The 23,738-nt window shown below is 48.1% G+C and overlaps 1 protein-coding gene across 4 annotated transcripts in view; it reads left to right on the top strand.

The window, feature by feature from the left end:
• The window catches only part of ZNF652 (zinc finger protein 652), a 529,699-nt gene that overhangs the window by 137,734 nt on the left and 368,227 nt on the right, over positions 1 to 23,738 (top strand). For all 4 annotated transcript variants that reach the window (XM_078645279.1, XM_078645277.1, XM_078645278.1 and 1 more), the window contains exon 2: positions 5,423 to 6,620. In XM_078645279.1, coding sequence (XP_078501405.1) covers positions 5,718 to 6,620 — 903 coding nt within the window. In that variant the 5' untranslated portion in view covers positions 5,423 to 5,717. The remainder of the gene's footprint in view (positions 1 to 5,422; positions 6,621 to 23,738) is intronic.

The following is a 23,738-nucleotide window of genomic DNA, read 5'->3' on the forward strand; positions in this document are numbered from 1 at the left end:
CCTCTTGTTGACGGGGAGCCAGTGCAGGTCTCTCAAGTGGGTCGAGATGTGGCTGTGGCGAGGGATGTCCAGGATGAGTCGTGCGGAGGCGTTCTGTATGCGCTGGATTCTTTTCTGTAGTTTGGCAGTGGTTCCAGCGTAGAGGGTGTTCCCGTAGTCCAGTCGGCTGGTGAGGAGTGCCTGGGTGACTGTCTTCCTGGTTTCGGTGGGGATCCATCGGAAGATCTTACGGAGCATACGCAGGGTGTTAAAGCAGGATGACGATACGGCGTTGACTTGTCTGGTCATCGAGAGGGAGGAGTCCAGGATGAAGTCCAGGTTTCGTGCGTGGTCTGTTGGCTTGGGGGTGGTGCCCAGGGCAAGGGGCCACCAGGAGTCATCCCAGGCAGAGGGCGATAATCCCAGGATGAGGACTTCCGTCTTGTCAAAGTTCAGTTTCAGGCGGCTGTTCTTCATCCACTCGGCGACGTCTTTCATCCCTTCGTGTAGGCTGACTCTGGCGGGGTCGTTGGTGAGGGAGAGGATCAGCTGGGTGTCGTCGGCGTAGGAGATGATGTTGAGGTTGTGTTGGCGTGCGATGTCTGCGAGGGGGCTCATGTAGACGGTGAAGAGGGTGGGGCTGAGTGAGGATCCTTGTGGTACGCCGCAGATGACTTCGGTGGCCTCGGATCTGAACGGGGGGAGGCGGGCTCTCTGGGTTCTTCCGGCGAGGAACGAGATGATCCACTCCAGAGCCTTCCCTTGGATACCGATGTTGCTGAGGCGCTGTACTAGGGTGCGGTGGCAGACAGTGTCTAACGCCGCAGATAGGTCCAGAAGGATGAGGGCCGCTGTTTCACCGTTGTCGAGCAGGAATCTGATGTCGTCGGTGGCTGCGATGAGGGCGGTCTCGGTGCTGTGGTTGGCTCGGAAGCCGGACTGCGAAGGGTCGAGGGATCCGTTCATCTCGAGGAAGGCGGCAAGCTGTCTGTTGACGGTCTTCTCGATGACTTTGGCAGGAAAAGGGAGGAGCGAGATGGGGCGGAAGTTCTTGAGGTCGGTGGGGTCCGCTGTTGGTTTCTTCAGGAGGGCGCGGAGCTCGGCGTGCTTCCAGCTCTCCGGGAGGGTGGCGGTGTTGAAGGAGATGTTGATGAGGTCCCGGAGTTGGGGTGCGATGATGGAGTCGGCCACGTTGAAGACGTGGTGGGGGCAGAGGTCGGTTGGTGATCCGGAGTGGATGGTGTTCATCATGCGGGTGGTGTCTTTGGTGCTGACCGGGGTCCAGTTGCAGAGGGTGGTGGTGGGGGGCGTTGATTCGGTGGTTGGGTGCGTGGTCTGTGCGCCGAAGCTGTTGTGTATGTCGGCGATCGAAGAAGGTGGCGAGTGAGTCGCAGAGGTCTTGCGAGGGTGTGATGTCGTTGTTTCCGGCGTTGGGGTTGGAGAACTCTTTGACGTTGCTGAAGAGTTCCTTGCTGTTGTGGGTGTTGTTGTCCAGTCGTTCTTTGAATGTTGTCCTTTAGGTGGTGCGGATCAGCTGGTGGTGTTTGCGGGTGGCGTTCTTGAGGGCAGTCATGTTTTCTGTGGTCTGGTCGTGGCGCCAGGCTTTTTCAAGGGTGCGGCAAATTTTCTTGGATGTTTTGAGTTCGTCGGTGAACCACGAGGCTTTCTTGCTGCCGGGTCTGCTGGGAGAGTTCTTCAGTGGTGCGAGGTCGTCGGCGCAGTTGGTGAGCCACTGTGTGAAGGTGCGGGCTGCTTCGTTGGGGTCCGTTGCGCTGGCGGGAGGGTTCAGGCTGAGGGAGGTGGTGAGCTGGTCGGCGGTGATCTTGCTCCAGCTCCTGCGAGGAACCTGTTTTGGGTGGTGGTGGGTCGTGGTTCAGCTGAAGTGGACGCAGCTGTGATCCGTCCAATGAAGTCCGGTGGAGTGGCTGAAGGAGATGTGCTTGCTGGAGGAGAAGACGGGGTCAAGCGTGTGGCCGGCGTAGTGGGTGGGGGTGTTCACCAGTTGCTTGAGTCCAAGGTTGGCGAGGTTGTCCAGCAGGGTGGTGGTGTTGGTGTTGTTGTTTTTCTCCAGGTGGAAGTTGAGGTCCCCTAGGAGGATGTAGTCAGCGGAGGTGAGGGCGTGCGGGCTGATGAAGTCTGCGATGTCTTCGCTGAATTGGGTGCGTGGTCCCGGGGGTCTGTAGAAGAGGGTGCCTCTGAGGGTGGTCTTGGGGTCGGTGTGTATCTGGAAGTAGAGGTGCTCGTCAGCGGTGAAGGAGTCGCTGGAGTCTGTTGTGATGCGGATGGTGTTCCTGTGGATGATGGCGATGCCTCCTCCTGTCTGGTTGACGCGGTCCCTCCGGGTGATCTTGTATCCGTCCGGGATGGCTATGGCGATGTCGGGTGCTGAGGAGGCGTTCATCCAGGTTTCCGTGAGGAAGGCGACGTCTGGTGGTGTTCTGTCGAGCAGGTTCCAGAGTTCGACGGCGTGTCTGTGGACGGAGCGGGTGTTGAGCAGGATGCACTTGAGGTGGTTGTTGCTGGTGCCTGGTCTTTGGGGTGCGGTGCAGGTCCGGAGGCAGGTGAATTTGCATGCTTGGCAGCTGAAGGGTCCGTCGGTGCGTTTCGGGGTGGCTCGGTAGCAGGCGGGGTTCCGGTCGGGTTTGAGTGCTTTGAGGGTGGCGGCATCGTAGGTCCGTCGTGTGGGCTGGCATCGCTGGGCGCGGTCCAGGCGTGGACGGGCGTAGACGGGCTTGCCTTCGGCGAACAATCGTACGCGCGGGCTCCATTTGAGGCCAAGTGTGAGGGAGGAGCAGCTGGGAGGCGGGAGCGGGGTGGCCAATGGGGATACAGAGAACAAAGGGGGTGGGGCCGCGAGGAAGCAGCGGCGGGAAGCGGGGAGTGGGGGGGGTTACACCAGGGTAACAGTAATGACAAAAACGCTAATAACTACTGACAGAAGAAAACACTAAAAACAATACAATTGCGAGATGGCAAACAAGAGGGCAACAGCGAGAGGGAAAAAACAGGCAGCAGCGAGGGGGCACCGAGGTCACGGACGGACCTGTGGTGCTGGTGCAGAGACGCGCCTACAGCTGGTGGGCCGTGCGGTGTGGGGGTGTCTTGGGGTCAGGTCTCACTCGCTCACGCCACGCGGGCTCCATTTGAGGCCGAGTGGGAGGGAGGAGCAGCTGGGAACTGGGAGGTGGGAGCGGGGGGGGCAATGGGGTTAACCGAAAAGGGGCGGGGCCAGGAGGGAGCAGCGGCGGGGAGCGGAGGGGGGATCACACCAGGGGAACAGTGACAAAATACAAAGCGCAATAAACCTACTTTACAAAAAGAAAGCACTAAACAGTAAATAAACAGTAGATAAATACAGAACACTGAAAACTGGGCACAGAGGGGCAAAAAACGGTAAAAACGGGCCAAAAGAGCGAGCAGCAGCGAGGGGGGCACTGAGGTCAGGGATGGACCTGTGGCGCTGATTATTCTTAGATTAGCAAATCCTTATTACCTCCCTCTCATCACTGCATTTATTTTGTGTTCTGTGATAACACAACCCAAGCTTTGGTGTTTCAATTTAAAGATTTCTGATTACCTCTATGGAGCTTAGGTATCGCCAGAACAGCATACAGTGGGTTGCTTACATTTCGGTTACATTTTGGTCGTGGTCTACTAAACTTTATGAATTTCGCTTAAAAGGGTGCTGGGGCAGTGGCCTTTATCATCTCAACAAAATCTGCTGTTCTCCGAATCTGAGGTCTATTGGTACAATAATCTAGTCAGGTTTATGACGGAGGGTACTCAGTAAACAATTTATTCGGCTAATGATGGGCATCAAAGTGCATTATACATAAAACATTATTAAAAAATATAAAACTTGAATTTAAGCACATGCACAAACAAATTCGTTTCGACCTAGCATTCTTGAGTAATTTGTCCACTTTCATGGTGTGGTTTTCATCAACGGTTTCACAGATTATTGCCCACACCATATTTCTTTTTCACAGTCGTCATGCATCTAATATAAATCATCATCACAAGCTGGTTTTGCTCTCAAAAGTTGAACGAATAAACAGTGAACTTTATATTCCAAAATTTTGGTTCACTTTGAAGTAGGGTTCATAAAATATTTCCTATGCTTGTTGTAAAGTGTGCAAAATAGCATCAGATGTAAACTGCTTTGTCGAGAGGAGTTATCTCAGAGACATGGGGGGAGGTTGACAAAGCAAGTACCTTAGATGGTGAATGCAAGTATAGAGTGCTTAATCACAGACGGCTTAATCACTATTGTGTCTAGTTTTGCACCCTTTCGATTCAAACACTCAAGCAGTGGGTTTAAAACGGACGCTTTACTCTTTAGAAGCATAAACTATTATCTGAGTGTTAGAAAAATATTCAGGGTACCCCCAAAATTGTAAAAGTCTGCTTCACATATGCTAGACATTGGATTCTGAACATATTATCAGATGCAAACGGTATTTTAAGAGGGTCTTTAAAAGGTTTGCTTATTGCTACCCCCAGATTCTCAGCCGTAACAACCAGGGAAATATTTTAATGTATTGTTTTTCATGTTTAATGCGTTCACTTTGTAAGAGTTCGCAGCTTCTTTCAATGAGATGCATTCTAGGGCCACACGTAGCAAATTGATTTTTGTAAGAATTTGTCAAACGACTGATGAGCTGTTTATTGTGAAGCTAGTCTTGCCAGCTGCTGCCGAGGCCTGTGATGTGTACCAAACCTTGAAATATAAAACAGAATGTTTATTTATACACTTAATTAAATGATAAAGCGCAAACAGAGTGACATACAAAATAAATAGTCGCCTATGATTGGAAAACAATGCGAGTTACTTCGAAGTGGTGTCCTTTTGAACTATAACTCCTTAGATACAGGTTGGGCATGTGCTTTTAAAGAGGCTTTTAAATGCAGCTTCCTTGAAGGATCAGCTGTAGCAGATGAGTGGACGCTAAGAATACCAAATTGCATTTTGGCCCCTTTGTGATTGGGATGGGCAAGGGGTCGTAGGAGGATGAGCATTCACCTTATGGATTTCTCATCTGGCCTCTTGATGTTGTTTTAATGACAGAGAAAGTTTGATATATTTCAGGATCTGACAGCCATATTCGCTAAGGGTCGTAATGTTTTTATGAATTTTTGCGTGCGGTATTGTTTTTCTGTCACTTTTCCCGACCTGGCTGCTCTGGGATTGCACCGAGTTCACATAGTGGAACTCGCACCAAACTTTTTTTACTTAATAAAAACACCCAGTCTTTTGAATCAGACCCGTGAAGTAGGTGTCTGGTGGGAAGGATGCAGAATAGGGAAAGGAGAAAGTTTGAGATTTTAAAAAAATGTATGCAGATGTTTCCTATAATAATGTACTTGTTTCGAATTTGTTTAGGATATTGTATTCTGCTGTTAGTATCTTGTTTTTAAAAACGTGTTTTCTTTCTTTCTGTAGACCAAATAATCAGAGGCTTCCAGATATCTTTCCTCGGAAGTTTAATTGCTGCTATTCTTCTCTTGCCGAAGCCCTCATTCCTCTACATCAACTAGTCTGCAGACGCTTGAAAACAAGAACTTGTTCATGGATTTGGCAAAGGAGATTGTGTCGTTTTTCATGGTTCTGCATTGTTTTGTATTGCATAGATGGAATCGACTTTCTTCTTACCAGACCTATTCCTTTCTGCCTCCCATAGGAAAAAGGCAGATTTGCTTCTCTGGAGACTGACTGCTATTAAGGCAAAGACGTCCTCATGAGTTTTACAGCCAACACTTGCCAACAGCTAGTTGGTAGTCAAGCTCTGCATGTACCTGGAATGGCACAGGAGAACAGCCATCAGAGCCAAGTGCCATCCACGTTCTACCATGGTGCCAATCAACAACTTGACTTGATGACCAAAACATGCAAAAGGGAGTCAGGAAGCCCCTTTCCTGTGTTAGGTGACACTAAACTGATCCAGCCACCTCTGCCGGACACCGAGGTACAGCCCTTCTTCCAAGAACATGTAACAGATGCGGCAGTACAAGCATTGAAGGGAGAACAAGAGAATAATGCAGAATGGGCTGGAGAGGATGGAAGCTACCAAAGGGAGCAGATCATAGTGGAGGTAAATCTTAATAACCAGACGTTAAATGTCTCTAAAAGTGACACTGGTGTTTCTTCTCAGTCCAAAGACTCATCTGTCCTTAATGCCAGCAGTGAAGATGAAGAGGAGGAGGAAGAAGAGGACGATACAGAGGAGGACCTGACAGAAGGAAGTAGTGAAGATGAGGATGAAAACGAGAGTGGCAAGACCAATGCAATTGAGCCCAGCTTGTCAGTGAGAAGAACACGGAGTGTAACATCAGCAACTTCCACCACATCTCCTACTTCCAGTACCACGCGTGAGCGAAGGAAAAGTGAAGAAACCGCTAAGCGGAAAAAGAAAAAGGTTTCAAAAGAGCAGAAAGCCACAGTTGAAAAGACTAAGAGTGAAGAAAAAGAGACACTGGTCTGTGAAAAATGCCCTCGGGTATTCAACACACGCTGGTATTTAGAAAAACACATGAACGTGACACACAGACGAATGCAAATCTGTGATAAATGTGGCAAAAAGTTTGTTTTGGAGAGCGAGCTGTCCCTTCACTTGCAAACAGACTGTGAAAAGAATATTCAGGTACGTCAACTCCCATGGTATAAAGTTTGTGTCTATACCAGAAATCTGCGGAAGGTACACTCTCGGACAATAAAAGGTCTAATACGCCTTTGTTTTGTAGACATTTAGCCAGGCACAGTTTACACCTATAAAAGAATGTGTCAACCCAGTTAGCTTATACTGTACCCGCTTAGCCCAGCATTCATTATAAGCTAAATTTAGGGTGGGGGCAAGGTTAACAGAACTGTTTTTTAGTTATTTTTCTTTGTACTGATGATACAGCCCTGCGTGTTATAAAGTAAACACCTAATATTTTTGACACTTTCTTATAAAAGTTTATTTAATGATTTTCATCATATCAGTGCGATCTCTCTTGTTTTGAGTATCAAAGAAAACCCTTTCAGATAGACTTATTTTTACATCTACCATATTTTTAGGTCGAGCCTGGGTAGCGCTTGCGCTGCTCTAGAGGCATGCTGTATAAGAGTATGCACTTGAAGCTCTTCCCACTCTGCCCATATTTTTCATTGGTTTGTGCCTTTTGTAAATGCTGGCTTCTGATTCGGTAATCGGCTTGTTAGTCCCTCCTTAGTACCGCCTTGCATTCCTTTGTAACCTCCCATGAGGACTGGCCCTTTACTTCTGCTGTTACACCGTCTGTGTTATTTAGTCTGTAAGCACTATTTCTTTAGTGAGTTTTGTCCTACTGCAGGCACGACGTGCTTTGCAGCAACATTCAGCACGCTATGTGCGCTTTCCCTTTCCAAGCAGCCGGGACAATGGCGGCTGCTTCTTTGGAATGATATAGGTCTTGCATTTAGGAGAGTTAGAGCTATCGGCATTGTAAATGACAATAGCTTAAACTCTAGCAAATGCAACACCTTTTGCTTTCCAAATATTTTTTTGTCAGTTGTTTTCAAGCGCCCCATTCCCCGCTTGCACTTAAGAGACCATGCCCCATTCTTTAGACTCGGCTCATCTAAAGAAAAGGGCATAACCTCTATTAAGTGCAAGCGCATCTGCGAGAATTTAAGCTATTCACATTTACAGTGCCAATAGCTCAAAGCCTCATAAATGCGAGACCTATTGCATTGCAAATGCTTGTTTTTTCTTGGACATGGTAGGATCTTGGCAATACACGTAGGGGTGAAAGGGCTCAGAGCTGCAGCATTCTTACTGAGCCTACTCTGCGCATCAGTGGTTTTCTGACTCTTCTGTGGTTGGCTGTATAGGTTTAACACTTACTCAAATGCTGTGTGGGCAGTTTAAATATTTATATGTCTGAAAGAGACTATTAGTTGTAGATTCCTTACCTTAGAGTCACCCCCAGGCACCAAACTGCGTCCGGAGAAAGATTTTCGTAGCAGTACCCCTGCACGTCGATAGTTGGCGTCGGTTAACTCCGCGTTCGTCGCAATCATTGTGGTCGCCGGGCTGACGTTGTGGTATCTACTTAGACGCCGCCCTCACGCACTGACGTCAGTTCTTTCTTTTTCTGCACCAGCTAGTGCTGATCCAGAGAGAGCGGTACCTCGAGTCACTTTTTTACTGCTATGTTTAGACTTTCTTTTTGAGTTGTGTTGACTACTGGTGCATGTAGGGATACCATGTCAAACCGGTTTCAAGGCTTGTGACTTCTGTCGGTTACGGACCTGCACCTTGTGTGCCTCTGATGTCTGGAACGCGACCATGACCCGAAGTCCTGCTCCGACTGCCGGTTGAGGGGCAGGTAGTGGGACCGGTTGCAGAGCCATCACCACCACTCTTAGTCAAAGTCTTCATCTTCGGGTAAGTCGAAGCACAAGAAGAATGCGAAGAAGCATCGCCGCTCTTCATGTTATTCCCGTCCGTCTGCGAACGCGACGTGGGATGCGGATGGTGCTTGTCCTGTGGCTCCACCTGCGGAGTCTGCTGGGTCGGCTCAGAGTTCCCCCCCTTCCTGGGAGCCGGAGAGACCCCTGCCCAACTTCATAGTTTCTACAAAGCCCTTCATTCCATCGTTGGGAGCCAGACTCCGCCGGCGCACCTTCGAACTCAGCGGACTAGGTTGGGAGTTCTAGGCCTTCAATCCCAGCGGCTTCGGCCCACCGCCCCCAAGGATCCAGACCTGGATCCGGATCGGCGCCAGTCGACCTTACGACACCTGGTGCCAAGTCCAATGTCTACACTTCCGACGCCGGTTGGGTCCCCAGCCAGCATTGACTCCAGCCTCTATCTCGACAAGGATTTGGAGCCGGACCGACGGCGGATCCGGTGACGACTGGTACTTTTGTACCATTGTTCTATCCTGGTGTTCCTTAGCGCCCTGAGCGACAACCAGATGAGTGAGGTGGACTGGGAAGGGTCTGTGGATCCTTTTACAGACCAGTTGGATGAAACAAACCAGAGAGAGGAGTTGGGTGATGCCAGTGGTCTGGACACCTCACCAGATCTCAGTATGCTTTCTCCCCCTACCGTGTCTACGGAGGAGGGTGCATCTTACGCAGTGGTGTTGCTTAGGGCAGCTGAGGCCTTGAACCTCGAGCTTCCTACAGTGGCAGTCAGGACTAACCTCCTGACAGAGGTGCTTCAACCGGCAGCGGCCTCTTTGGAGCCCCTGCTGCCGTTCAATGAGACCCTCACTGATATCCTTCTGGGCACCTGATCCAGGCCCAGCACAGGGGATCCTGTGGATAGGATGATTGCCCGACGCCTCCGCCCGGCCCCAGGCAACCCCATTTTCCTCTCCCAACACCCTACCCCTGAGAGCTTGGTAGTCCAAGCCTCTACTTCCAAAGACGTATTCCATACTGCTCCCCTGATAGGGATTCCAAAAAGCTGGATCATCTTGGGAAGATGTTTTCTTCCGCCAGCTTTGGGACTGCAGTCGGTAAAAACTGCATGTCTTTTGGGCTGTTAGTCACTCTGTGTGGGATACGGTTGTGCATGTGCTGCCACACTACCCGGAGGAGGCCCAGGCCACTTTCTCATGTGCTGTTGCTAGGGTAGCGATACAGCCATGTTCGCCATTCGGTGAGGGTTGGCCACCGCCGGCTCGCTAGGTAGGACGATTTCCACGTCGGTAGCCCTGAAACGCTATGCCTGGCTGAGGTCCTCTGGCTTTTCGGGCGCTGTCCAATCGCCTCTTTTGGACATGCCCTTTGAGGGCCGTCGCTTGTTTTTCGACATAGCGGACAGCACGCTCGAGCACTTTAAGGATTCTAGGGCTATGGCCAGATCCTTAGTTTTTGCTGCTACCCATCCTGCAAAGTCTACTTTTTGCCCCTTTCGTGGCTACGGAAGGGGTGCCCATCCACGTACCGCCCATGGCCACAAGCCTCTGCAAACTGTTAAGCCACTGCGCGGCCGGGAATGTGGGACCCAGCTTCGTGGGGCAGGGGGCAGGGGGCCAGCGGGCCAGTCCACCAGTGCCCCCTCTGCAGCAGCCTCCAAATCTTCCTAGTCCGATCCTCCAGGGACACCATTTGCCAGTGGGCAGCAGGATTCGCCATCAACTCCCCCTCTGGCAGAACATCATGTCGGACAGGTGGATTTTGTAGATAGTCGAAGGGGCTACTCCCTCACCTTCAAGACTCCCCTTCCATCCATGCCACCTTAATTCCATTGCATGTCAGTGGATCATTTGGCCTTTCTTCGCCAGGAAGTTGCAGCTCTTTTGGCCAAGGGAGCCATTGAGTGTGTCCCTGTGCCAGAAGGTGGTCGTGGTTGCTATTCCCACTCGATCTAGTACCCAAGAAGGACAAAGGTCCGCGTCCTGTCTTAGACCTTACGGACGTCAACCGCTTCCTCCGGAAAGAGAAGTTTAAGATATTGACTTTGGCTCAGGTTTAGTCGGCCCTCGACACTGAAGACTGGATGGTAGCGTTGGACTTGCAGGACACCTATTTCCACATCCCGTACTTCCAGCCCACAGGCGTTACCTACGGTTCACGGTAGGCCACGCACATTTTCAGTTTACCATGCTCCCCTTGGGCCTTACCAGCGCCCCTCGGGCGCTCACGAAAGTGATGGCGGTGGTCGCATGTCATCTGCGCAGGTCAGGAGTTCCAGTTTGCCCCTATCTCAACGACTGGCCTTTAAAGGCGGGCTCGCCCCAGGCTGTCTTCTCCCACTTCCAAACTATGGCAGACCTCCTGCATTCGCTGGTGTTCACTATCAAAGTGCCGAAGTCACACCGGATTCCCTCTCAGAAGCTCCTCTTCATCGGAGCAGTTCTGGACACAACGCAGTTTCGAGCTTATCCTCCGAGCAGCGCGTCCGGGATATTCGGGCTATGATTCCGATCTTTCAGCCTCCATCCCGGGTTTTGGTCAGGCTGACCCTGCGGTTGCTGGGCCTCATGGCCTCCTGCATCCTGCTGGTGGATCATGCCAGGTGGCATATGCGGGCTCTGCAGTGGGACCTGAAGTTCCAGTGGGCACACCATCAGGGTAATCTTATTGATTGTGTCCAGATCTCGGAGGGCACTGCACACCAATTGCAGTGGTGGCTAACGAACCAGGATTGGGTCAACAGCAGAACCCTCTCCCTTCCCCAACCAGAATTCACAGTGGTGATAGGAGCATCACTTCTGGGGTGGGGCGGCCACATGGGAGAGGCGTAGATCATAGGCCTCTGGCGGAGTCTGGGATCCACATCAACCGTCTTGAGCTCCAGGCCATTTGTCTTACACTAAAGGCATTCCTTCCCTCTGTCTGGGGAAGAGTAGTGCAACAAACAGGGCGGGTGGGGTCGTTGACCCTATGTCAAGAGGCTCTTCGCCTCTGGACATGGCTGAAACATCAGGGCATATCCCTGGTGGTTCAACACCTGGCAGGCTCACTGTACGCCAGGGCGTAGATGCATGATAAATCATGAATGGTGTCTTCACTCGGAGGTGGTGCAAGGTCTCTTACAGCAGTGGGGAGAGACTTGGTTAGATCTATTCGCCAGAGAAGGCGTAATTTCAGCAATTTCCAAGGTGGCACTCCCTTGACGACGCTTCTCGTCGCAAGTGGAGTTGCGGACTTCTATAAGTCTATACGCCTTTCCGCCTATACCACTTCTACCCAGAGTGCTGAAGAAGATCAAGCGCGACCGGGCCCAAGTCATTCTTGTGGCTCCGGATTGAGCACGAAGTGTCTGGTATCCCAAGCTGTTACAACTGGCTATCAACCCTCCGATCCAACTGCCTCTTCGGGAGGATCTTCTGTCGCAGCAGCAGGGGACGGTCCTCCATCCGAATCTGTCCAGCCTCTGCCTCCTTGAGCGGCAACAGTTGACAGCCTTTGACCTTCCTTCCGAAGTCTGTAATGTTATCTTGGCAGCCAGGCATCCCTCCACTAAGACGTTATACGCATGTAGATGGAACAAATTTGTGAGTTTGTGCGCAGCAAAGGATGTGGATCCCCTCTCTGCCCCTCTTTCTGAGATTCTTTTGTTCCTCCTTTCTTTAGCCCAGCAGGGCTCTCCTCTGGGCACACTTAAGAACTATCTCCCAACCATCTCAGCCTTTCTTTGACTTCCTGATCAGCCTTCTCTTTTCAAGTCCCCTATTTTAAAACGATTTCTTAAGGCCATTACTCACCTCTTTCCTCCTATTCCTTTCGTAATGCCTCGGTGGGACTTGAACTTGGTCTTAACATACCTTATATGCTCTCTTTTAGAGCACCTAAATAATTGTCCTCAGACTTTTAACCACAAAATCTTCCTTTCTGGTTGCCATCACCTCTGCTCTCAGGGTGAGTGAGCTTCAGGCCCTGTCTTCTAACCTCATTTTCTAGCTGTTCATCCGCACAAGGTTGTCCTAAGAACCAGACCTTCCTTTCTTCCCAAAGTGGTTACTTCTTTCCACATTAGACATATCATCACTATGCCCACCTTCTTTCCGCCTCCACATCCCTCAAAGGAGGAAGAGAGCTCTACCGTCTGGATCCAAAACGTGCGCTGTCCTTCTATCTGGATCGCACAAGACAATTCCTGGTGAATGATCAACTCTTTGTTGGCTATGTGGGCGCCAAGAAGGGTCAGGCCAAGCAAAAATGCACCATCTCTAGATGGATTATTCTTTGCATAAAAATATGCTACTCTTTGGCAAAGAAGGAGCCTTCAGTAAGAGTGGCGACTGCGGCCACTACTGCTTTGGGACGTGGCGTTCCCCTTCATGATATCTGCCAAGCAGCCACTTGGGCATCTCTGCACACGTTCACACAACACTGTTGCCTCGATTCTCAAGTCCGGAGTGACAGCTTCTTTGGCCATTCTGTTCTCCAGGACTTCCTGGTGTGAACTTATTTCGCAGACCCACCTCCAGGGTTGGTATTGCTGGGGTATCTATTCTAAGGTAAGGAATCTATAACTAATAGCCACTTTCAGATGAACAAGTTACTTACCTTCGGTAACGATATGTCTGTAAGAGGCATATATTAGTTATAGATTCCTTACCTCCCCACCCATCCTCCCCGTTCTGTGAACTGACTTCTAGGGTTAAGGACTTCCTTTCAGGGCCCTAGTTTTGTGCACCAGTGGTCTGTGTCTTGCATGGCTCTGCGCTTCTGGCGTGGAATGTCATGTAAAGAACTGACGTAGATACCGCAAAGTCATCTCGGCGACCACGATGCCGACCACGAACGTGGAGGTGACCGACACCACCTATGGACGCGCAGGGATACCGCTATGAAAATATTTCTCCGGATCCAGTCTGACACCTGGGGCTTGTTCTAAAGTAATGAATCTATAACTAATATATGTCTCTTACAGATATATTGTTACCGAAAATAAGTAACTTGTTCGTTTAGGCAACACAACAGGTCTGTAAGTGATGTAGTTAGCATCATAGAAACACTATTCTGCAGTGTGTACCTCATGAGAGTTATTAAGTTTAGATGACATTCTTGTGCAATGCAAACAGAGTGTACTCACTAGGAAATGTAGTCGAAACCACAATGTAGATAAGCATTGGCAATGCCAACTGTTCTGGCTAATGAATGCACTGTCAAGGCAGACCTAAAACAAAAAGTCCATGTGCATTAATCACTACTCTCCTTCCGTCTGTGCTGCTATCCGAGAAAAACACTATAAATTATCTAGTTATCTGAGATACTTAAATAGCAATTTAGTGGCATGCGTGCCTCTGAAAGTACATGCTCAGACAGATGGATAAATAACCAAAATAATCACTGCTGAGTGGAAGCACGCAACTCCTGCCCAATTAAAACATGTACTTCTGGTGCCAAACATGTGGGCAGAGCCAAAGCCCTCTCCTGGTGTTTCTCACATAATTTTCTGCGACAGCTGCGCTATCAAGTCGGGGCATAAAAAGGAGTTATCTGAGGCAGTCATGTTTAAAAAAAAATGCCAATAGATGGCTACAGATTTGAAATCTTAGGACATGTGGTGGATAAAAACATGGCCAACTGCTGCCACTGAGGGTTCTTTGCTGGATGTCGTTTAACCTCACAGGATACACAAATTGTACTGGCTGGGAAGTTCCACTAGTAATCCTTATAACCATTCTAACTAGTTTGAGTTTGGTGTTAAACCCTGGTGTTGATGTGAGCAGGTGAGGAGTTTTTGCCTGTATAATACAGGGGTGGTCTGCTCGGTTCTTGGTTTTTATGCATAGTTGGATGTACAACATTGGTGTGGTTAAAGAGCATTTCCTTACCACATGTACAGATTTTTCAGTGATTACACCAGAGGGCCAGAACCCAATTTTTTGTATCCGTTTAAGAGACGGAAGGAACATAAGTTATTGTGCTTATACAAACTTGCCACCTTACAGCCAAATGTGCGGCCTGCCCCATTGGCATTGCATTACCCCCCAATTTCTTTTCCTAACATGGCAACAGAGGCTTGTTGCCCGGGCAGGAGCCAGACACGTAGCAAAGCTATATGGGGGTCTAACACAAGCAAGGAAAAATGGATCCTCTACCCTCCAAGTTGGCTAATAGTATAACCATATCAGGGATCAGTGGACATGTGTGCCATGGAGGAGATAGAGCAGTATGGCCGTCTTATCTCTGATACCTGGTGCCACTACATCTAACCAGTGATAGCTACACCCCTTGCCGAAGTAGGTACAATAGTCTGCCTATGCACTCGAAGGATTTAATCACTGCAATATAGATATCTTGTTTTATTTTTCCGTTTCTCTTTTTCCGCCATGTCCTGAGGAAGAAGTGAAAAATACAAAGAAAATAAGCTGTTTTTATTTAGTTGTATGCACATTACATGGCAGTGACGAGGAGCAGAAGAAAACGACTGTCTTAATCTTTTCCGCCCACCCTTTATGTAAGAAGGGTCTCAAAACAAAAGCTTTTCTTTAGCATTAACAGATTATTCACTGAATCTAAAGTCAGAAGTGCGAATACTTCATCTTTATTCTCATAAATTTGTAATTTTGTATGTGATGTAGGAGCTGGACATACTCTGCTCAGCATCCAGAGATTATCTGCTGAGATTTGCTAATGATCCATCTTTTGAAAGACTAAATATTTGTGATGGAAACATAGAGATGACTTCCAATTGCAGCAGGCCCTCAAGTATCTCTAGCTGTTACCATATTGCAAACTGAACCGAAAGCAATGAAAGTTTCACTGGGACTAGGATGGAAATTTACTTTTGAGGTACAGATGTTATTATCATCATATATGGAAGATCTGCTTTATTCAGAAGCCAGGGTTGCTCAAAACTGGTTCTGGAAACCTTTTATCTGGATTGGAGATATGCATGCATTTCAAAATTGGTCTTAGAAGTGACTTAGGAACAGGGTGTGTCTTGATTGACACCATATGTTAAGTTATTTGGATTTGTAAAGCGCAACTTCTCACTCTTAAGTGCATCAAGGCGCTGGGGCAGGTGTTTAGTTTGTCTGCTGGGTGTTAATTGAAGAGCCAGGTATACAGCTTCTTGTGTAATTCCAGAAGCGACTAGGAGGCCCTTATGTGTGGAGGAAGTTCGTTCCAAGTTTTGGGTGTGAGGTAGGAGAAAGCTAGGCCTCCTGTTGTGTTTTTGTGTATGCAAGGGGTGTGTGCGAGAGAGTGAGGCAGAGTATAGAAGTGCATTGGGATAGTGGAAGTTGAGGCAGAAGTAAAAGTAAGCTGGACCAATGTTGTACAGTGCATGTGTGAGGAGTTTGAATAGGCATACAAAGATATATTCCCTCAAGGAAGATTTTTTTTTTTTATAAATGGCAATAATAACCTAGATCTGCTGAACTTAAATACACGCAACATCTCTTAAACAATTAAGATTTTTGCACATACAAGGCTCACTTTTATGTAGATCGCTTATATACAGTTTATTATATCAAAAACACACCGTGTCAGATGAATTAGAAATAATAACCATTCATAACAATGAGAAGCCAGTGTGCTAGGGGAATCACCCAATATATAGTCTTTTTATTTTATTTTTATTAACCTATTGTGTTAAGGAAACCACATTTTTAACAGCTTATAATAACTGTGGTGATTATAGTGTTAATGTTTCGGTCCCCAGGTGTCAATGAATATGAGACCATCTTCAGGATGAAGTATCAACATATTACAACCATGTAGACCCTTGCCATGTAACTAAACGATGAGTATCCCATGACTGTATACTGGATCATAAAGCAAGTACATCAGTCCCCAGTGTAATCGGTCAACAATAAGTATGAGCGGTATCAATCATCCAGTTGTAACGCACAATAATAACTTTGAGGCAAACTAATCGGGGAAGAAAAACCTCAGTGTCGTCTGAACAACAAGAGGTTTACACGCAATGCTGCTGAGCTGAGAAATTGTGTGTATTTAAGTGTAGCAGATATGTTATTATTGCTATTTCTGCTATTTGCAAAGCACTTCTTCCTTTAGGGGATATATTTTTGTATGTATATATTCATACCCGGTCTCGTGGGGTTTTATTGCGATGCTCAAGTTTAGTTAATAATGCAGCGCTTATTTATTGGCAGCCAGTGGAGTACTCTGAGGGATGGCATGTGTGGGTGTGCCATGGGAGGTTCAGGGTGAGTATAGCTGCGGCGTTCTGGATGGTCTGAAGTTGGTGGAGGAAGTGTTTGAGGATGTCGGCATAGAGTACGTTGCCGTTGCCTAGCCTACTGGTGACCAAGGCTTGAGTGATGGTAGGCCTGGTGCTCTTTGGTATCCTCCAACAGCAACCAATTGGCGGTTTCTCGCACCAAGACAGTCGCATGGGGAGACCGCCGCTTTGTGGTGGCAGCTTCTAAACTGTGGAACACCCTGCCGCAGGACATCAGATCATGTCCCACTTTGCTTCAATTTCGCAAGAAACTGAAAACCTGGCTGTTTACTAAATAAGTTTCATTCATGGGGCACCGGGTTAGAGCATTTAATTTAAGTACCACCTGTACCTTGCAAATTAACTAGCGCCAAGACACCTTCGGGTATATGTTGCGCTTTATAAATGTCAATAAATAAATAAATAAATATCCATTTGAAGATTTTTCTGAGGATGCGTAGTACGTGAAAGCAGGAGGAGATTATGGGTTTGTCCATGTTGGGTTTATTGTCTAAGATGATTCCCAGGTTTCATCCATGGTTAGTGGGAGATGGTGTTAACCAAGCTGTAACGGCCATCAGGTAGAATCCCGAGGGAAGTTCTTGTTCCTGGAGATCAGCACTTCTGTCTTGAACGAGTTAAGTTTCAAGCAGTTAATTTTAATTCGTTCTGATATGTAGATCATGCATTTGGTGAAGTCTGATCCAGTCATGCTGGACTTGTCTGACATGGAAAAGATGAGCTGGGTGTCATTGGTGTATGAGAGGATGGAGATGCCATGAGATTTGGTGACGTCTGAGTGGTGTCATGTAAATGTTGAACAGGGTGGGGCTGAGGGATGATATTTTGGAGACTAAGCAGATCAAATGCTTGGGCACTGATGTGCAGGGAGGGAGTCTGACTTGCTGTGTTCTCCCTGTGAGGAAGAAACACATCCATATCTCTTCAAGGGTTGGACGTTGGATGCCTTTTGAATGTACATTTTTGATGAGGCTGAAGTGTGATACGGGATTGAATGCAGCTGAGAGGTCCAGCAGTACGAGTGCAGCAATTTATCCACAGTACAGTAGGGCACAGATCTCACCTGTGACAGCGATGAGTGCTGTCTCTGTTCTGTGGTTACTTCGAAAGCCGGATTGGTAGTGTTCGAGAACGTTGTGGAGTTCCAGGTGGATGTTGAATTGTTGGGTGATTGCCTTCTTTATCACCTTCTCTGTGTATGGTAGAAGGGAGATGGGGCAGTAGTTGCTCAGTACGTCTGGGTCCGCTGTTTTTTGAGAGCTGGATAGTTACTGCAACGTGCTTCCAGTCCTTGAGGAAGGTTGCCGGCTCTGAAGAACTTTGAGTTAGGAATTTGCTCATCACAGGTCCTTCTAGGTTTAAATTTGATGTGTACATGGGTCGGTGGGGGCCCCGGAGTGGATTCTTTTAATTGAAATGGTGTATTCCTCAGTGACTGTTCTCCAATTGGTTTGTTGTGTGACCGAATGGTAGGTGAGCAGCTTTGCTAATGATGTCCTCAGGGTTCAGTTGTTTTCAAAGTTATTGTAGATCTTTTCAATTTTATTGTTGAAGACGTTTGAAAGGTTGTAGCAGAGTTCCTTGGAGGGGGTGATGGGTTGGCTGAGACTTTTGGGGTGGTGAATTCCTTGATGATAGAAAAAATCACTTTGTCATTGCTGGAGCTGGCTTAAATCCGGTCCATGAGGGAACTTCTCCTGGTGTCTCTCAGGATGTGGTAGTAGTGCCTGAGGGTGGCCTTGTAGGTTGATGTTGCATTGGCTTCATGGATGGATCGCCATTTTCTTTCCAGCTGTTTGTAATCTCGTTTAAAGTCCCGGAGTTCTTCCTTGTACCAGGAGGTCTATTTGTTAGTTCTGCTATGTTTGAGTTTCTATAGGTGCCAGAGTGTCAGCACAGTTTGAGATCACTGGTTGATGTCCTTACCTGGGTTGCTAGTGGCCAGGTTGGTCCGTTTTGAGTGTGCCTCGCAAATCCGGTTTGCAGCATGAATCTTTCTGGATTCACTAAGCTGTGCATTATTCCGCCATCTAGTGGTCGGGTCCGGAATTGTAGTATTTTTTTCCTTTTTTTTCTTCTTTTTTTTATGGCCCAGGTGGGCATTGACATACCACCATTTGGTGACCTTCATGACGTCGATGTGCTTCCTCTGGAAGCTCCCACCTTTGGGTCTGGATCGTTGCAGAAGAGTTCCAGAGTTTTGGAAGAAGAATCAAGCAAAATTGAAGAAAATTCAACAAAGAATCAAATTTTCAACCACACCGAACTACAGGTCAGGTACCCGGAGCGACGAGGGAGAAGTTTTAACAAACAAAATTTGATGTTCGGCGGAGAATGCCCTCGCAGGGGGCTCCCTGAGTGCGGGGATGGACAAAACAGCGTTCACGTTTTGCACCAATTGCCACCACAAGTACGCCAGAAGGATCAGCATCCAGTCTGCAACCTCTGCCTGCCGCTCGACCACAGAAGCGAAGACTGCAACGCCTGCTGGGCGTTTACACCGAAGACACTCAGAGTAAGGGAGAGGCAGAGAACGGCGAACCACTACATGCAAGGGCAGGGCCTACCTCCATCGCTTCGAGACTTGGGCCTCTCCAGTGGAGAAGAGGACAACATCGCCGAAGGACCGGATGACTGCACCGTCATCGAAGTACGTAAGTAGACGTTGAAGGAGGCAAGGGAGTCGTCGACCCCTAAACATCCAAGAGACGCTCGAGTGAAGCAAAAGCCCCGAGCGACACTCGTAAAAGTGAAGCGAAGTCATCGAAGGGAGCTCTGCCGCCGAAAAACTCGACAAAAGCAACAGCCTCCAGGGACAGTCAACCGAGCGGATCCTTTGAAAAGGACCCCCAATTGGCGGAAACCCTCAAAGACGTCGAAGGTTGCCCTCGAGAAGGAAACCGGCACCGAGGAAAGAAGGGCCGACGTCGTCGACTGCCTCGAAGAGAAGCGCTTCAACCCTCGACGCCGAACAAGCCGCCGAGATGGAGAGGAAGAATAGGTGGCTCGAGGCCGAAATGGCGAGCATCCTACTGCGGAAAAAGGACTTTGACGAGAAGATGAGCCAATTCACCCTCCCGCCGAAACCCGCGGTCGAAGTCGACAGGGACGACGAACGCGCGGAACTGCCGAAAACGCCCGAACCAGTCGAGGGACTGGTAGAAGACTACTATTTCGAGGGAGAACGTGACGAAGATCTGCAATCCTACCAGGACTCGACGTCCTCAGAGGCACAAGACGGCAAGAACTCGACGCCGAATCGCCGAAAGAAGGCATAGACACCTACCCTTCGAGGCCCTAATGCCAGACGAGATAGGGATCTACAGCATGGTCGTACAGAATGCTACACAGATTGAAAATGGAGGCGGAGAGGCCCAAGGCATGTTTCCTCCTGGAAATTCTACAGCCTCACAAGACTAAGAGCCAATACCTGCCCATGCTCCCTAGTGTGCAGGACTAGGGAAGAGAGGCCTTTAAGGAGCCAGCAGTATGCAAAGCTGTGACACCTAGACCAGAGAATTGCAAACATTCTTCAAAGCACCCTGCATACATCCAAGGGCCCGTGCCAGCCGGCTCCATAATTACAGCAACGTCTAGGAAGAGTGCTAATGTTCCCACAAATGCCGGACCACTTCCTGACAGGGAGAGTAGGAGGATGGATCTCACAGGTAGAAAGGTGGAGAGAAATGCGGCAATACATTGGCGCATCACAAATTACAACGCCCTGATCAACAGGCACACATACCAACACTGGGATGAAGTGGGGCAGCTCCTAAAGCATCTACCAGACCAGTACCAGCAAAGGGCAGCTCACCTGGTAGAAGAAGGAAAGAACATGGTAAACACATGCCTGAATTCGGCATTGGATGCTACAGATACATCGAGCAGGCTAATGATGATAGGAGTGACAGAGAGAAGACACGAATGGTTCAGAATTTCGGGATTCAAGCCAGAGGTACAAAGCAACATCTTAAATACACCCTTTAATGGAGAGCAACTGTTCGGCACACCAGTGGACGTCAAGTTGACTCCGCTCAAAAAGGACAACGAAACATCAAGGTCCATGGTAGCGTTGCAGTTCAGGGGAATGAGAAGAGGAACACTCACAAGGAGGCCATGTGGTAGAAGTGGAGGCAACATGCCAACCACATTGCACCAAACGTTCCAGCAAGGCTACCTAGGGAACAACCAAGGCCAGCAACAGGAGGGACAGCAGCAGCAAAACTGGTAGTACCAACCCCGGGGACAGTCCTTTCGAGGGCAAAGAAACTGACGAGAACAAACACGAAGGGGAGGACAACAGCCCTCAACCAAGTGACTCTGCCATGCATTAGGCCCCCACCCTAGCAACACCTCGGGGTGGGCAGAAATAGAAAAAGAAAAAATGCAGCCAAACGTTCAACGACAAACAGTACCGCGAAACATAACACCAGAAGGGGGAAGAATAAGAGACTTCATCCAGGAATGGAGGGTCACATCGGACAAATGGATACTAAACATCATACAATAAGGATACTGTATAGAGTTAGAAAGACAACCTCCAAACAGAAAACCAAGAAGAAAGGCACACTCAGCAAAGGAGCTCTCGTTCTTGCAGCTAGAGGGGCAAGAACTGCTCAGCAAGGAGGCAATAGAGGTGGTACTGCAGAACCAAAGGAACAAGGGGGTTTACTCAACTTACTTCCTGGTGCCAAAGGTGGACGAAACGCTAATACCTATCCTAGATCTAAGGTTCCTGAACAAATTCATAAGGACTCAAAGATTCAAGATGACATCCCTACAAGAGGTAATACCACAAATACAGCAAGGAGACTTCATGGCTACTATAGATTTAAAGGACGCATACTTGCACATCCCCATCGACCACAAACACAAGCGCCTCCTAAGGTTTGTGATCAACCAAAACTACTACCAGTTCACAGTACTGGCATTTGGCCTGAAATCCGCACCAAGGGTGTTTACAAAATGCCCAGCAGCTGTCGCAGCACACCTACGAAGGCAAGGGATACACGTATACCCCTATCTCGACGACTGGCGCATAAAGGCAAGTTCGTACGATCAATGCAAACTACACATCCAGCAGGTCATACTAACACTGACGGGGCTGGGCTTCTCGATTCATTGGGAGAAATAGTCAACACAGCCAGAGCAAATCAAGATATGCTTAAGGCAGAGATCGACACCATACAGGCCAAAGTGTTCCCCAGCAGGAAGAGAACATTGGCGATAGTGAAGGAAACACGTCATTACTGCAAGGGGCAAGCTCTGACAGGGAGGACGGTGAGCAAGCTAATGGGAATGAAGGCATCATGCATTCACCTATTCCAAAATACTAGACAACACATGAGGCCATTCCAGGAATGGATGCAGCAGCAATTGTCACAGGCAACTGGGAGTTGGGAAGTTCTAGTGGTTGTCACACACGCAGTGCATCAGCAAATAGCATGATGGAACAAACAAAACATATCTCGGGGGAAACCATTTACACAACCAACACCAATAGTGACCATCATGACGGACGCCTCCCAGCTCGGGTGGGGCGCGTATATGCACATGCTCAAGGTGAGAGGGCTATTTATTTATTTATTTATTTGCTGGTTTATATAGCGCTTGAATCCACTCCACATGGAGTATCTCTGCGCTTTTGGAACCGGTAAACAGCGGGCGTGGAATGGAGGTGAAATTAGATATCCTTTTTAAATGTGGTCAAGTACATCAATTACGCAAAGTCCTTCCTATGCTCCCAGTACAGGCTAGACCGGAAGTCGTGCGGGGGATCATCTTAAGCAGGTTGGATTATTGCAACGCACTGCTTCTGGGAGCACCTAAAACCTTGGTTGGTAAGCTTCATCGTATACAAAATATGGCAGCTAAGTTGGCTCTCTCCCGCCCACGCACTGCCTCCTCTACTTCAGCGCTGCTTGACCTTCATTGGCTACCTGTCCAGCAACGTATTCTCTTTAAGGCATTGTGTCTGGTCTTCAAAGCCTTGCATGGACAGGGACCTGTTCTGTTGCAGAATCTTTTCTCCTGGTACTCCACTCCTCGAACCTTGCGCTCTTCCTCTGCCTGTCTGGTAACGGTCCCCAGATTTCAGAGGTCTAGGATGGGAGGTCGCTCCTTTAGCTTTGCCGCGGCCAGGCTCTGGAATTCTCTTCCGCTTCCCTTGAGGTGCCAAGGCGAATTTCTATCTTTTAAGAGAAATTTGAAAACGTATTATTCCCTAGAGTAGTGTGATCTCTGTGAGTGTGTGCCAGCTATGTTTTGTCAAAGCGCCAGGATACCCTCTGGGTGACAGTGTTTGCGCTATATAAGACTGCAATACATACATACATACAATTACCTGGAACTAAAAGCAGTGTTCCAAACCCTGAAAGAATTTCAGAAGCAGCTGGACGGAAACAGGGTGTTGATCCAAACAGACAACACCACAACCATGTTCTACATCAACAAGCAGGGAGGAACACAGTCAGTAGCGCTATCGAGGCTAGCACAGGACATATGGACGAATATGTGATGAAATCCCGCAATCAAAAATCCCGCATACCATGACTCCGCATTAATTACAACGCGGAGCCATTACTCCGCAGTACAATCACTCCGGAAAATTTAACACCGCATATAACTTTACAACGCATGCCTTTACAACGCAAAGGCATGTGTGGTGAAGTTATATGTGGGGTAAACTTAGAAAATTTACTTATATATATATATATATATGTGTTTACATATATATATCTATATACATATAAATATATATATACCAAATAATGCATATGTATATAAATATATATTTAACATTTATATATTTTTTTAAATAATTTAAAAAAATAAATATAGATATATATATATATATGTATAACATTAAAAAAAATTCTCTTTTCACCCTAAAAACTAATACCACCCTGCTCCCTTAAAATACCCCAGCACCCCAAAATCCTAACCCACCCTTACTCCTTAAAATACCCCAACACCCTTAAACACTAACCCATCTTAACCCTATAAATATACCCTGTACCCCAAAACCTATCCCTAAACCCTAAAAATACCCCTGTACCCCAAAACCAAAACTAACCACTGAACCCTAAAAATACCCCTGTACCCCAAAACCCAAAC

The sequence above is a fragment of the Lissotriton helveticus genome, chromosome 5_1, assembly GCF_964261635.1.
Source record: "Lissotriton helveticus chromosome 5_1, aLisHel1.1, whole genome shotgun sequence".
Classification (NCBI taxonomy): Eukaryota; Metazoa; Chordata; class Amphibia; order Caudata; family Salamandridae; genus Lissotriton; species Lissotriton helveticus.